Source organism: Polyodon spathula, chromosome 17 (assembly GCF_017654505.1).
Source record: "Polyodon spathula isolate WHYD16114869_AA chromosome 17, ASM1765450v1, whole genome shotgun sequence".
In the NCBI taxonomy this organism is placed as follows: Eukaryota; Metazoa; Chordata; class Actinopteri; order Acipenseriformes; family Polyodontidae; genus Polyodon; species Polyodon spathula.
The window spans coordinates 26,115,417-26,129,309 of record NC_054550.1 but is presented as its reverse complement, the minus strand read 5'-3'; the positions used below and the strand labels follow the sequence as shown (position 1 = coordinate 26,129,309).

The window sequence follows — 13,893 nt, the reverse complement described above, 5'->3', positions numbered from 1 at the left end:
GCAGCTCTGTTCTGTACCTTGTCACACAACTAACTCCTACCAGGCTTTTTACTTCTGTTAGGTCAAACCTTTTGATTTGACTCATTTTAATAATGATCTGATTTTGGTCATTTCTGCCAAATAATGATTTGGCGGTATGTATTGAATGACCCACCTTAATTTAATCATTTAAATGTGTTCTAGCATGCCCTTTGGTAGTGGAAAGGTTAAACAGATCAAACCAATCATTCTAAGGACTATTGCACACTTCTGCTTTGCTCAAGGTCTGTTTTACCAATATAAACTAAAAGTATGAAGTCACAGCAGATATGGTACAGTATTTCTCTAAGGTGTCATTTCCAGCTTGTGTGTCAAAGGTCTTTTACATTCTTGACTAATACCAGTTTGTTATAGCAAGGGCAATATGAAGTTAGTCGAAGGGGGGTTTCTGTTGGGAGGAAATAACTGAAATGTGATATTTCTATACACTCATTTTAGAGAATATTATATATGTGTAGGCATACAGAGGGTTTGTAGAATGCATTCTCTGTGTTGTACATTTATGGGCTATGGGGGAGTGTTAATATACACAGCTGTGTAAGAGAGAGGCAGTGTTTTTTCTAGGGATTTTGAGAGACCTTGAGTAATTTAGCAAGGGGGACTTTTACATTTACAGGCTAGTTCACAAAGGGCATGTGTGGAGACCTCTGCTGGTGAAAGAAGAAACTGAGGTACGTGTTTTACTTTTTTTCTGATTCATTACCTGCGCCTGTTAATGCTGCAGACAGTTATTTAAGCGTTTATTCAATAAACAAGACATTTTTCGAATTTTAAATTTTCACAATTTCTCAAATTTATTTATTTATTTATTTTCTGGGGGGGGGGGGGGGGGGGGGGGGGGGGGGGGGGGGGGGGTACAAGAATTACAGTTTTCTCCACTGTTCTCAAATATTTTCACAAATTTTAGTTTGTTTGGTTTTATTAGCTCATGGTCATTTGAGGAGTATACACTTAATTGACTTTTTATATATGTGCTTTTATATCAAAGAACCTCCTTGAAGGAAAAAAATAATATGATGTCAGGAATGTTATACAATATCTCTATAAAAGTTTACTGTTAATAAAAAATGGCATAGTGGACACATGGAAAAGCACAGGCAAGCATTGTAAATCACTATGAACTATGTAAAGGTAGTTAGCAATGCACTTCTTTTATAAAGGGTGGAGTCGTTAAAGCTGAATAGAGCACGGACTCTTTTAAACGTGTTGCACAATAAACTGACAATTAAAAATAGCGTCGAATATCCCATTCACGTCATATGAAACAGTACCACACCTCCCAAAGCAGGGCAGTAAAACATTTTGACATAATAGAATACGGCATTCTTTTGCAAATATCATCGGGGAAGCATTAATGGAACAATGCAGTAAAACAGTAAATACGAATAGTAAAACTTCCAAGACAACTTCAGGAAAGGTACGTAAGGATAAATATAAAATAAAAGCAGGCAAGCATTGTGAATGACTACGAACTACACTTTCTGTATGTCGTAACAACCGTGTAATTTACAATGCATACATTTCTTAGTTTTTTTTCTTCTAGATTTTAAACTCTAGCGATTTAGAAATCTAATTTCTATGTATACTGTATGTTCTGTTGATTTAAATAAACGTACGCCAACAGACAAGATTTACAGTTAAAAGCGCTTTAAAAAATAATTAATAATCAAATGACCTTTCCAGTGGTTCTAGGTCCAATATTCTTGTTATGTTTGACACTTATTTGAGAAAAAAATGTGGACTTGTTATAACTTATAATACTATTTTTTTTAAATGTTTTTATTTATTGATTTATTTTTTTAGGCTACTATTTGATTGTAGTTTGGGTCAGCAATTTTACAACTCAATGAAAAAAAACAAAACAAAGCAGTGGGATACAGTATTTCACCACATAAAAAGAGGAGTATATTTACAAATAGATTAAGGCGCAGTATACAGAACCTGCAGTTCTCCCGTGTACCTGTATCAGGTAACGAAGCCTCAAGCTCCACCAGCTCGTGACGTCGGGTGCTAAATCATCAGGGTGTGTCCAAACAGAAAGAGGAAGCTGACAATATTTCGACCTGTTATGGTCACCAATGTACTTTTAAATGTAGCTATACTCTTGGATTGGAAGCTGACCTCGTATGTAAGGTATTTGAATATGTGTTCTTGTGTGATAATTTAGTGAAGAAAACAAAAACGATAAACATTTGTATGCAGATATTGCAGCGCAGGGATTGAAGTCCGTTCTACCAAACATGCTAATTCCACAGAGGTTGTATGTGAATCCTTTGCTTCTCTCGTCTTCATTGAGAAAGGATTAAGATTAACGGTCTCCTGAGATCCTCAGTATCAAATATTAGTTTAGATAAACAAATGTTGCCTGCAGTTTACATTTAGTAGAACTGAAGCATATTGTACGTGTGTCTGCTAAAATTAAACCAATCGTTTTCCTATATCATGAAATGCCTATAATTTTAAGAGAGAGAGAGAGAAAGGAGAGAGAATGAATTCTGTAGATTTCTGCATGTTTGCTCGAAGTACAGCAGTTTGAGATGATGAATAATGTCAGCAGAATCATTTGTTTCACAGACAGCACACGTCAGCCTTTACAAAACCTAAATGAAAGCTGACATTTGTAGCTTGCTGTTTAAAAAAAAAAAAAAAAAAAAAAAACTTTTGTTAAGCCAAGTGCAAGTGTGCCTGCTGCTAGGTAATGCATGCAGTTTGATAGTAAAACCCAGTAAAGTCCTAGAATACATACTTTGTGCCAGCTCATTATTTTAAGGGAATCCAGATAAATCTAGCTGGGGCTAGATCAGAGTTTATTTTCATAAGCTGTTTAACATGAGCATTACCTTTTAATATATTTAACCATTCAGCTTGCTGACTTCATAATCTCAGTGTTATGGAAACATATAAACATAGGATCACATACTGCATATCCCCAGTGTAGATACAGGTTTGTTACAACCAGATGAGGAAGCAACACTTAGCAACATGACAGCAGCACCCAGCATACCTACGTTTAAGGCAAGGTATTGCTTTTCCACTCTGAATTGAAGCAGAGAAATTCAGGGGTTGTTTCCCAATTTAGAATACAATGAATATATATGACTGACTGATATTTTCATTCATAATATGGAAGTAAACCTTAACTGGAATGATTTGTTTATTTATAGTATTCCCCTGTGGCCCTCAAAAGGTTTTCTGTTAATTCTTTTGAAGTTGCATTTTCTCCAGAAGAACTGAATATATATCCAAGCGCCCAACCGATATTAGAGGTGTTTACCAATATAGTTTTCTGTATTATTTAGATATATATATAATATATATAATGGATAATATATATATCTATATACATCTACATATATAAGTATATATATATATATCTCCATCAAATGGTTTTGTCACCCTGAGAAGATGACGTAGTGGTGGGCTATTCCACCTTCTTACTCAATTACTGTAGCAAGTGGTTATCTTAATTTACCGTCATGGGAACCACTTGCTACCTGGAGGTGCTATTAGCATTTGTAGTAACCAAAAGATATACCCATGATACACAAATACATTCTGGACACTGGAATGTCACCAGACTTGTTTTTAAATTCACCACAGAGTAAAATAACAGGTTTCTGTGAAAAAATGTACCAGTGACATTAATTCATTAGAGGAATACACCAAATGTTTTTTTGTTTTTTTTATAAAAAACGAAATGCTTAAACTCCATCTCGGAATGCTAGCACAAATTTCACCATCGTACATGTCATCCACTCCCCCAGATTCCCAGACTCTTGACAGCTTAATGGTCCTGTTTGTCTTTGTATCTTATCACGCAGAAGTTACACAGGGTACAGTCAACAACAACCGATCAGTAGAGATCCAGTTTAACCCTTATTATCTGTATTCATTTCAATAACAAAAGGAGGTGTGTCCTATATAGTTTTAGAAAAGGTTTTAACAGATTTAAAAAGGTTGTTGCAGTGTTGTGTTGCTCCATTTAACTATAACTGAGCTGGGATGGTTATGTGATATTTATTGATAATTCAGAAACAAATGAAAATTATTTGTCTACAGTAGTTCAAAATACATCATTTAAATCAATAAGATATGTTGCTTTGAGGAAATAAACTAAAAAACAAACATGCACTGTTTATAAGTTTGATTTTCATAACCTTGTATGCATTATTAATTATTTTAAATTCATTGTTAGACCAATTAATTAGCCCCCAGTGTTTTTAAATAAAATAAAATAAATATAAATAGGAGCTGTTCAAACACTAACATCTAATTCCGACACACCTGTCAAAGAGATGAAATGTTTTACGTCATTTGAATGAATGAGGCCTTTTCCATTTCGCAAGTAATATAAGACTGCAGCTTAAAAGGGGAATGATTGTGCAAGACCTGTTCTGCCTATTGTTGAAAATGAGCTTGTGCAGTAGTGAAACTGACATGTATTTGGCCCCCAGCTATGCTACAACTAATTGTATTAGCTGCTTTTCAAGAATATGGTTTGAGAGAAACTTTTAAAGTGCCTGTCTCTGTTTCATAGGTTGAAGAACACGTTTATGAAGAAGGAAGGTCAAACTTCAATAAAAAAGAAACTAAAACCTAAATCTGGAATCTGATATGGAGAACAATGTTCTGGTTCTTCTTTCTGCACGAAAACAGCAACCCTGGCAAATAAAGAGTGATTCATTCTGCAATGCAGTGTGTGAAAAGAAACTAACTACAGTTGAAACACACAGCCTGGTAAGCGAGGAAGCAGGTTAAGTCAATACTGAGCACACAGAGCTATGAACATACAGCTCATTTGTGAAGAGAGTTAATCGGTGGAAGATGGGTATCTGGCTTTGTGCTCAATTTCTACACATTTTTATGAGCGTTGAGTATGTTAACATATTGAAACATATATAAAAAAGCAGCAGATTGGAAGTACAGTAACAGTACCTGGAGGGTGGATCTGAAAGACATGGATGAGTTGGAAACTGAGGATTGCAATGGAAACTGGAACTGTAGAAACTCTCATTCCTGGAGCGATTTTGAAGGGTCCGCTTGGTGTTCTTTTCCTCAGTCCAACCCTGCAGGTAATTTCCATGAGCCTGACTATTTGAATAACCCCTTTGGGGAGTGGAGTACTTTTGGGGAAAGTGACCAGCTGAACAATAGTGCTTTCCCACCTGGAGAACAGTTGAAATGGAAAACTTCAACCATCAATATGGATGCAAGTTCTCTAGACAAGGTAAAATATTACATTTGTGAATATACTGAAACTTACATAGACACATAAATGAATACTGTACTGTCCTCATGCTAGAACTGAAGACACCTGCCTTTCAACTAGGTGTGTTTAACTGTTACTAATGCTGCCCATTACAAAACGGAGGATCTTGTTCCATTTTAAAGCACAATGCAATCAGATTGTTTTCTGTCAGTCTTCTTCAGTAACAGTTGTAGTTTTGAGAAAGAACTTTCTCCATATAAACTTGTTTTAGTTTTACTGTATAATTTACTGATGTATAGTAATACCATCAGTACACAAGCTTTCTTGTATGAATTTTCACTGATTCAAATCAGTTGCATATGTAAATTTAAATATAATTTGGTATATATATACGTGTATTGCTTTTAGTGCTGCACAATCTGATTATTCAGCTTGAACCCTCCATAGAAATGCTGACAATCAGGTGAGAGTCATTAGTGTTGATTGGGCTAATTTACTGTTCACAGTGCAAGAAGTGAAGAAACAGCTGCTTGGATTTGTGATAATTGCTGCTTTTCTTACAAATAACACAAAGCCAAGCAGCTGTTTCTTCAGGTGTTTCACTTGAAATGCTAAATTAGCCCAATCAATGACCCTCGTCCATGGAGAGCTTAATTCCGAATAATCAGTTTGTCCAGCACTATTTGTTATCCTGTCGATACTGTATTACACCATTGAACCTAGCTAATATGTACGGTTAAATATGGTAATAGATTAATTCTGAGATTGAAACAAACATTGTAGTACAGCCAATAGAAGTGGTTGACATTGCATTTCTCGTTGTTTAGGTGCAGAACGTGACAGATTTCAAGATGGTTTTTAAGAACAGTTTCCCTTTAGTTGAAGTTGAAGAAAGAACTGAGGATATAAGGCCACTACTGGAGCTACTTGAAGACTCTCCGCAGGAAGAGGCTCCTTTTGACCAACAGATCACCAGTCAATGGTACTTAATCTTTTAAATATTTATGATTGTTGGACCGTAAACAGTCCTAAGTGTCTCAAACACATGTTTCTAATCAGAGAGAGCAAGGGAAATCTCACAAACTGCTTACTAGGCCCCAAAACATTCAAAGCTAGTTGGAGAAAACAAGAGAACTATTTATGATGAGAACACTTGTTCTACCTTCATAATGAATTTTGTTCAATTACCATGAAAAAACTGATTAAGATAGGAATACATTCTTCAGCCTGCATATAGTTACATGCTGCATTTCCCTTGCAGTAGTAGCCCTGGGTCATTATGGAGAAGTCTGCAGGATGAAAACAATGCTGTGGGTTTAGAACAGTGGAAAGAGTCTCACAGCCAGAAGAGACTGTTCACTACAATTGGGATCGACACAACCCTGCAGGTGCAGTATCAAACTTTAAAATGAAGCTGACAGTTTCAAAAGTACAGGAAACCGATACAAAATCCAGCAAATCTATAGGAAGGGTTTTATTTTATGGCCCTCTAGTGGCCTGAAGGTATTTGACAGGAATTTACATTTCTATAGAACCTTACATATGTCTCAAAGCCCCTATAATCATTAAGAAGCTATTGACATGCAGTTGACCGATCCCAGATTGATGAAACTGGACTAGGTATTGCAAGGTGTCTTTGGGTAGATGTAAGAATAACTGCAAACTGATTTGCGGGTGCAAAACCCCCATAATGGGCATATGTAAAGAATGTTGTTCACCTGGCATTCTGCACCCACTATCAAATTTGCACTTTGCCATCATTAATCCATTAAAATTATATCGAAATGCATTCGAATGAAGAAAGCATGGAATTGGGTGGGCTTTGGATACTAAGCAGGTACAAACATTATAATGGGATGTAAGGATTTTGCCTTGCACTTAGGCAATTGGTGCCCCTCCAGAAACTTTACACCTTTTCTTATAAGGTGCAAACCATTGTAGAAGCAAGTAATTATAAAAGCCACTGGCTTCAGGGTGGCTGCTGTGGTACACTTCCTGATGCGGCAACACTTGGCTCTTGTTGAGGAGAGACAGGAACCTGCATATTCAATCCCAGGGTCATCTGTTTGGGATGCCAGAGGATGCAGTGCTGAAGTGTTCCTCTCACTCTGCAGGTCATCCTAGACCTAATAGCTGATTTGAGTGAGGAGCTAGACCCCAGCGTCAATCTAGGGACCGCGATCCCTGCACATGTGAAAGTGCTGTGTTCTCTGCACTACTTAGCCTCTGGTTCCTTTTAGAGCACAGTTGGAATGTCTGGAGGGATAGCCCAGTCCACCTTTTCCAGAGTGCTAGACACATTTCTGGATGTCATGTTAAAAAGGGCAGGTCAATACATATCATTTCCTAAGGATACTAGCATAACTGATGTTGGCTGAGTCTTTTTCAAACAACTCTGTTTCATGTTGAGTGACCTCAGCCGTAAAGACTCTCAGCTCCTTCTCAGATTTTCTTTTCCGTGCCCCAGAGGATTTTGCTGCCCTTGCACTGACATTTATTTATTTTTTTTTTTTTTTGGGCTCCACAAATGTCATACAGTGCCTACTGCTCTCTGTACGCCTAACTCCATCACCTCTGGGTTGCTCGTGCAGCCGCTAAATATACCGATGCACTCGCTGAGACCCTCATTATCATAATTGCGGATCATTATTTGTGCGTGTTGAGTAATAAACTCTTAAGTTTACATAGGGCACAGTATAAAATAATTTCCAAGCTGCAATGCAATTTTAATTTTGCATCTGCAATTATTTGCACTGCACATTGACCCCCAAATGTATGCAGCATATGGATGAGAAGAACTTTACATATCATAGAGATAAAAACTCAGATATAAAAAGGAAATGTCAGATTGGAAAAATAATGGGGTTTTCCCACTGAATGAAAACTCCACAGCAAAAAAGGCATTTTTTTGCTGACAGTAGTTTGTGGTTAGGACAGATTATGACCAGGAGGTGGTGCCATAGCACAGGTATGAGAAAATCTTCAATGGCTTGGGAACCCTTCCAGGAAGTCATCCGATTTATTAAAGTGCAATCACAATAGTGTAGCAAAATGACACAGTATTATAGTACTGATGAGTGCATCTCTAAGAGCCTAGGTTAGATGTTAGAGTTGATGGGAGTAGGAAATAGCTTTAGTAGGGACCATTCAATCCAGTCCTGTTCTGTTAGATTTACTGGATAAAAGATTAAAGAAATCTGTAAACCCAGTAGCGCAACAAACACCACATATAATCTAAATATATCATAATAACATATAGAAACATCTTTTCGTTACTTGTTGTATTGAAATTAGGTGCTCTTGAAAAGCCCTTCCTATATTTCCACACACCAGCGCTAACTGTGAGCCTCAAGCATGCCCTGGAGGGTCAACTTGTGTCTCTCTGTTCTCTTCACTCACTGCATCTAAACTATTATAATCTCAAAATAAGATTATTATTAACCAATTAAAAATAGCTGAGTGTTCGCTCTTGACAATCGTGATTGCTGCCAGAGGCAGATCACTGTTCAAAGAGAGCACACAGTCCCAGTGGAATGGTTTCCATTTACCTTGTGTATTTGCATTCGCTGATGTAAGAACTGCTGGTTTGAACCCCCTATTGTTAGTGTGCTCTTATCATTTTAGCCTCCCACTTGCAGCTTTCAGAGCAAAGAGTTGATAAAATATTTAAACAGAAACGACAGTCAAGCTTTATGTATGCATTTTTTTTTGCCATCTTGAAAGCAATTATAGCAGTTACGGACACAGATCAGAGATCTGTGTCCGTAGAAGAGTTTTCTTCTTTTATTTTATTTTTTTAAACTATCAATTGCAATTCTAACATGAAAAAGAAACAACAACTGCTTACAAGCCTCTAAACCAAATGCCCAAGTTGTTTATTGCTGTTTTGGTAATTTTATTGGATGTGTTTTTTTTCTTTCTGAAAAAAAAAAAATGATGTAAAGCCGATGAATAAATAGCTTTGAGAATCTAATCCCTGTATTTCCTTTCATTTACATTGTAGACTCTAGAAACTGTAAAGGAGGACTTTTGGGAAAACGATGAGGAAATGTCTGACACTGCTACATTACCAAGCACTGGAACTAAGGACCTGATTCAAACCAAGGTGAAATTATAACAATAAACCATCACAGTGGAGCTGCATGCATATTGCAGCAACTTATATAAATATAAACAACAGTACATGCCATTATATATAAATATAAAACTGAACTCGGCCATCTTGCAGTAAGTCAGTACAGTAATGGAGACTACTTGACTTGGTTCTTACAATTTTGTCACAGAAATTCTTGTGTCATGTTTTAAAACAATGTTGAATCCGATTAGAGATACTCAGACAAATGCAGAGAAATGTATGTGATTCACAATAAGTTTATATGCTGTAGGCTGTAGCCAGGCCCTGCTGATACAATACCAACATTTTTATTTATTCTGTTTTTCACAGCTGTTTGTGCCTCTGTGTTCACGAAATGCCCAAAGTTTTATCTACCACATATCTCATCAGTGGTTACAGATAAACAGTCAACTGAGCATTCAAAGCAAGAAGAAAGGCTTTTTGTTTTAACTCTTATTGCTATTTTCATTTGCACTATAGGACTACAAGTCAGGTAATGAATAATTGTGGAACAAAGAGTCTTGTTTTAGTTTAATGTGTTTGTGTTGCAACTGACTGCAAACCTCACTGTAATCATTTCTTACAGAATTTCTCAATGTCAGTACATTTTAGATGCCCAGAGGTTTAAACCTGCATATGTAAGGTGGCACCTTTTTATACTCTTTTGTAAGGTAATAATCGGGCACCATCTTACAGCTGCACATGGGAAAGACGGGGGAAAAGATGAGGAATATTTGACTTTTTTATGAAGACCTGATGATGCTTAATATGTATAAAAGTGTAAAAATAACTCAGGCTTTCCACAGGGACAATGATTGTTCATTCCATGCCCAGCAACATACCATGTTTACCTTCTTCACTTTTTTTTTTTTAATCCACCAAGACAGTTTTATCAAAGCGTGTGTTTACAAGAAGTTTCTTTAGTTTTAGATGCTTAAGTGTATAACTGGGTGTTTATCTAAGAACTGCTGCTTCCTCCCAGGATTTGAGTCAGCAAACCTAATTAAATGACATGCAAATTGAAACCGACTTAACAATTGGGTTATCATTGTTACAAAAAGATTTTGAAGAAAACCTCCTGCACAAGTAGGGCAATAATGTTTAGTATTTAAATGTTCAAATATTTTATTAATTACAAATTTAGTACATTTATATAACATTCCTCTAAACCTGAGAGATCTCAGGCACCCAGGACTGACAAATCTTCTTAATTTTTTGGAATACTAAAGAGCATAAATTCCTGCTCTTCAAATGTACTTTATTTTTGTAAGGGTAGAATTGTTAGCAAAAGAACAAAAGGAAGAAAAGTGGTCTTTTACTGGTAAATACGGTTAAGCCTTAAGAAAAGCACTGTCTTTGTGAATACGGGCTACACACTGTCAACAGTCATGTTATCTGTTAATGCTTCCAAGAGAATACAAAACGATAGCTGGTGTTTCCAACGTGGATGTGAAGATAAACTGCATCATACCTGTAACAAATTGGTAAATGTTCTATCTTGCTGAGCTGTAAAATCTGTGGAAAAAAAAAAAAAAAAACTTAACACCATACACCAACATAGTTTATGCAGTTAAATTAAACTATTACCATAAATAGTAAGACCTTTTAGCTTTGTTAAATTTATATAAAATGTTACTTGGCTTATATTACTTGATGTTTCTTAGCTGATCAATACATACTGTTCTTGTTCCAAGCTCTTCAAGTATCCAAGAAGCGCCCTCCCATCACAATTATTTTACTGCTGTATATGAATATTCTTGCAGCAGGCTGCACGTGATGTAATATGCAGTGATTTTTTTAGATTTTTTTTTTCCCTGTTTCTCCTGAGGGGGACGACAGACGGCTGCCTCTTCTATGAATGTACTTCCGATGCACATTTTGAACTGCTCTGCTTGAACAATGTTTGTGTTTTTATAGCAAAAGGCTCACCCAGGACAAATAGCTGTTCCATAGTCAGCACCATTTCATTATTTACAAGGTGTCTTGTTGTGATATGCTCCATTTACTACATTATCTGAATGTCTGAATAATGGAAGCAATAATCGAAAGAACCATGAACACGTTTTAATTATCAGTTCTCACTGTGGTGCCCTAGGAGGTATGATTCAGAACTGATTTGTGAGTGTGTGTAGTGTAATGTAGTGTAGTGTAGTGTAGTTGGTTGGGGGCATGTAACACAGAGGTGCCTGCTACCACAGAGGAAAAAAAACTGATGATGTCAAGAACGAGTCAGCCAGTAACAAACAAGGTGCTTACTGAGGTGTTAGGATTTTAATTGGCTTTGAATCATAACTGGTCCAGTGCAATTTTCAATTTACTAATTATGGTTACACAGCTGATTGAAGCACAGCTGTGGTTAAATTGCAGTTAGAGCAGTTTAAATATACTGTGACAAGCATAATGCATGGTTTAATTGTGCATAGGCTGTTCTTCTGATACAAGCGGATTTCTGGATGGTACGCACTTCTGTTTTAATCAGTTTACATACACTGCACTTTCTATTTGAGTGTTTACTAAATATCCAATTTATCTTGACTATTTGAACCTGCTGTGCCTGCTTCAGGTTAACCCTGTTAACAAATGGTCCAAAGAGTTAAATGCAGATCTCCGCACACACCGGTTATGTAGCTCAGGTAAGACACCTTTAGAACTGAAGGTAAAATTGTGTGTATTTTGTTGAAAAGAAAGCACAATGTTAAGGTGTCAGTTTGAACAGTAATACTACTTCTGTGAAATGATTAGTGTACACTGTATTCCTTTTATGGAATTGTAATAAATTATGTATTTAAATAATCCAATCCTGGTCGCTTTATTTAAACTCATCTTGAAGCATTATGAGGAACAGCTGCCCTACATAGCAAGAAGAATGAGGAGGGTTAGTTAGTCGAGTAGTCAGCTGCACTCAGACGCATTAGATAAGTGTGAGTCTTGCTTCAGTGTTCACTCAACAACACACTAAAGTGTCATTGTGAAAACGGTACTAGTTACCACCTCAGCAGATACTGCTTTAGTGCATCTATGGAGGCAGAATGCTATTGAACTCAATATCACTCGTGGAAGAAAGTAAAAGCTAATCTCTAGGAATGCATCTTTAAGAATTATTGCAACTTTGATCAGATGGACAGTTGATTTTCTATGTAACAATTATTTGAAGACTAGTTTTGGACCACACACAAGTATAAATTGTATTTCAAATAGTGAAGAAAAATACAAAGATGACTTGTTTTATTATAATTTTAATGATCTGCTACACTAGTATTGCATAGGATACACAAAGAAAACAAACTTGTAAAAATATGTAAAACACATACATGGTAAAAGGTATATTTAAACTTTTAACCACCAACAGAAGAATAAACTTCCTAAAAAGGGAATAAATGCATGTTAATCATGCAAGAGAGGTTTTCTTTTAAAAACAAACTATATAAGTGGAATATGTCAAATGTCTCTGACTTGCTGGTAGCTTAGCCAACTTATTGTTTTTAACATACGTTTATATTGCACTTAGGAGATAAAAGTGAGACATCTCAGTATTCATTCTATACTGTATTGAGTTTAGAGGCAGTTGGTATTTTTTTTACCAAACAACCTCAAATTTAGCAATTGCAATGCAAGCTTTAAGTTGTGGTTCAATAAATGTGTATGTTATTTTGTATTGAGCATGCATGTTTGATAGATTGACCACAAAAGGTCAACCAAAACAGATAACTATTCAGTCTTATATGAACACTGAGTAAACAGGTGGACAGATATGCTCATGTGGACTGTACAGTTTGGCAGAGAAATAGGTCATTTGTATGTGTAAAAGTATACAAGAAAGGGGTTGTGTATCTTTAACTCAGGTGCTGTGGAATTCAGTTTAGCATCATAAGAGAGCAACAGGAATGGACTAAGGTTTAAGAGGAAAGACCCGTTTGCAAGTTCAATTGGCAACACACATGACTTCATACCTTCCAAGAGAAAATGAGAATTACAGCATGAATACATACAGTAGGTAAACTGGAAAGTGGTCATGCAGTAGCCCAGTCAGTGAACAGCAAAATAAAAGGGAAAAATAAAAAACTTCAACAGTGTTTACTTTACTATCTGTTTAACTGTAGTTAAATGAGCTATAGTAGATTCAAACAACTCCAATTAAAACGGAGCTTGGGTGACAAATAAAACAATAAACATTCCTAATTATACAGGATACATTACTGTATATATAAATAGATCAATAACTGCACTAGAAAATGACAAGGTTAGCGAAAAACCCCTTCAGAATTTATGGCACCAGCATTTTTCACAATCTGCCAAGACAAACTAGACTGGACCTTATATTCATATATTATCTCATTCCTCTGTAATAAACAACCTCAAAAAAATACATATCCACACAGATATACATACACACACATACAAACTCTAAATGATTTGCTCAAAAAAAATATATAACAGGAAAATTGACATGTTAGTCAGATGAGATTGCTCCCTGGTGTTAAAATTGATACTGTGTGTAGGAGGCAACACACCCATTATCTCAAAGACAAAT

At 36.1% G+C, this 13,893-nt stretch overlaps 1 protein-coding gene across 3 annotated transcripts; it reads left to right on the top strand.

The window, feature by feature from the left end:
• Positions 1 to 1,325: 1,325 nt before the first annotated feature.
• Positions 1,326 to 12,146, top strand: si:dkey-229e3.2 (aftiphilin). Of its 3 annotated transcripts, none has more exons than XM_041276794.1 (6): positions 1,326 to 1,456; positions 4,577 to 5,266; positions 6,076 to 6,230; positions 6,510 to 6,636; positions 9,252 to 9,353; positions 9,693 to 12,146. In XM_041276794.1, exons 2-6 carry the CDS (start codon positions 4,997 to 4,999, stop codon positions 9,810 to 9,812), a joined length of 774 nt encoding a protein of 257 aa, XP_041132728.1. In that variant the 5' UTR covers positions 1,326 to 1,456; positions 4,577 to 4,996; the 3' UTR covers positions 9,813 to 12,146. The 3 variants fall into 3 exon arrangements, with proteins under 3 accessions (XP_041132728.1, XP_041132730.1, XP_041132729.1); XM_041276796.1 differs by lacking the exon at positions 1,326 to 1,456 and adding an exon at positions 1,513 to 2,167; XM_041276795.1 differs by lacking the exon at positions 1,326 to 1,456 and adding an exon at positions 1,513 to 2,172.
• Positions 12,147 to 13,893: the final 1,747 nt, after the last annotated feature.

Bases quoted from the DNA above. Each gene is read 5' to 3' on its own strand.
- si:dkey-229e3.2 (XM_041276794.1), top strand. From the start codon at position 4,997: ATGGATGAGTTGGAAACTGAGGATTGCAATGGAAACTGGAACTGTAGA. The intron at 6,231-6,509 runs GTACTTAATCTT...TTTCCCTTGCAG, and splicing joins CAACAGATCACCAGTCAATG to TAGTAGCCCTGGGTCATTAT. The intron at 6,637-9,251 runs GTGCAGTATCAA...TTTACATTGTAG, and splicing joins GGATCGACACAACCCTGCAG to ACTCTAGAAACTGTAAAGGA.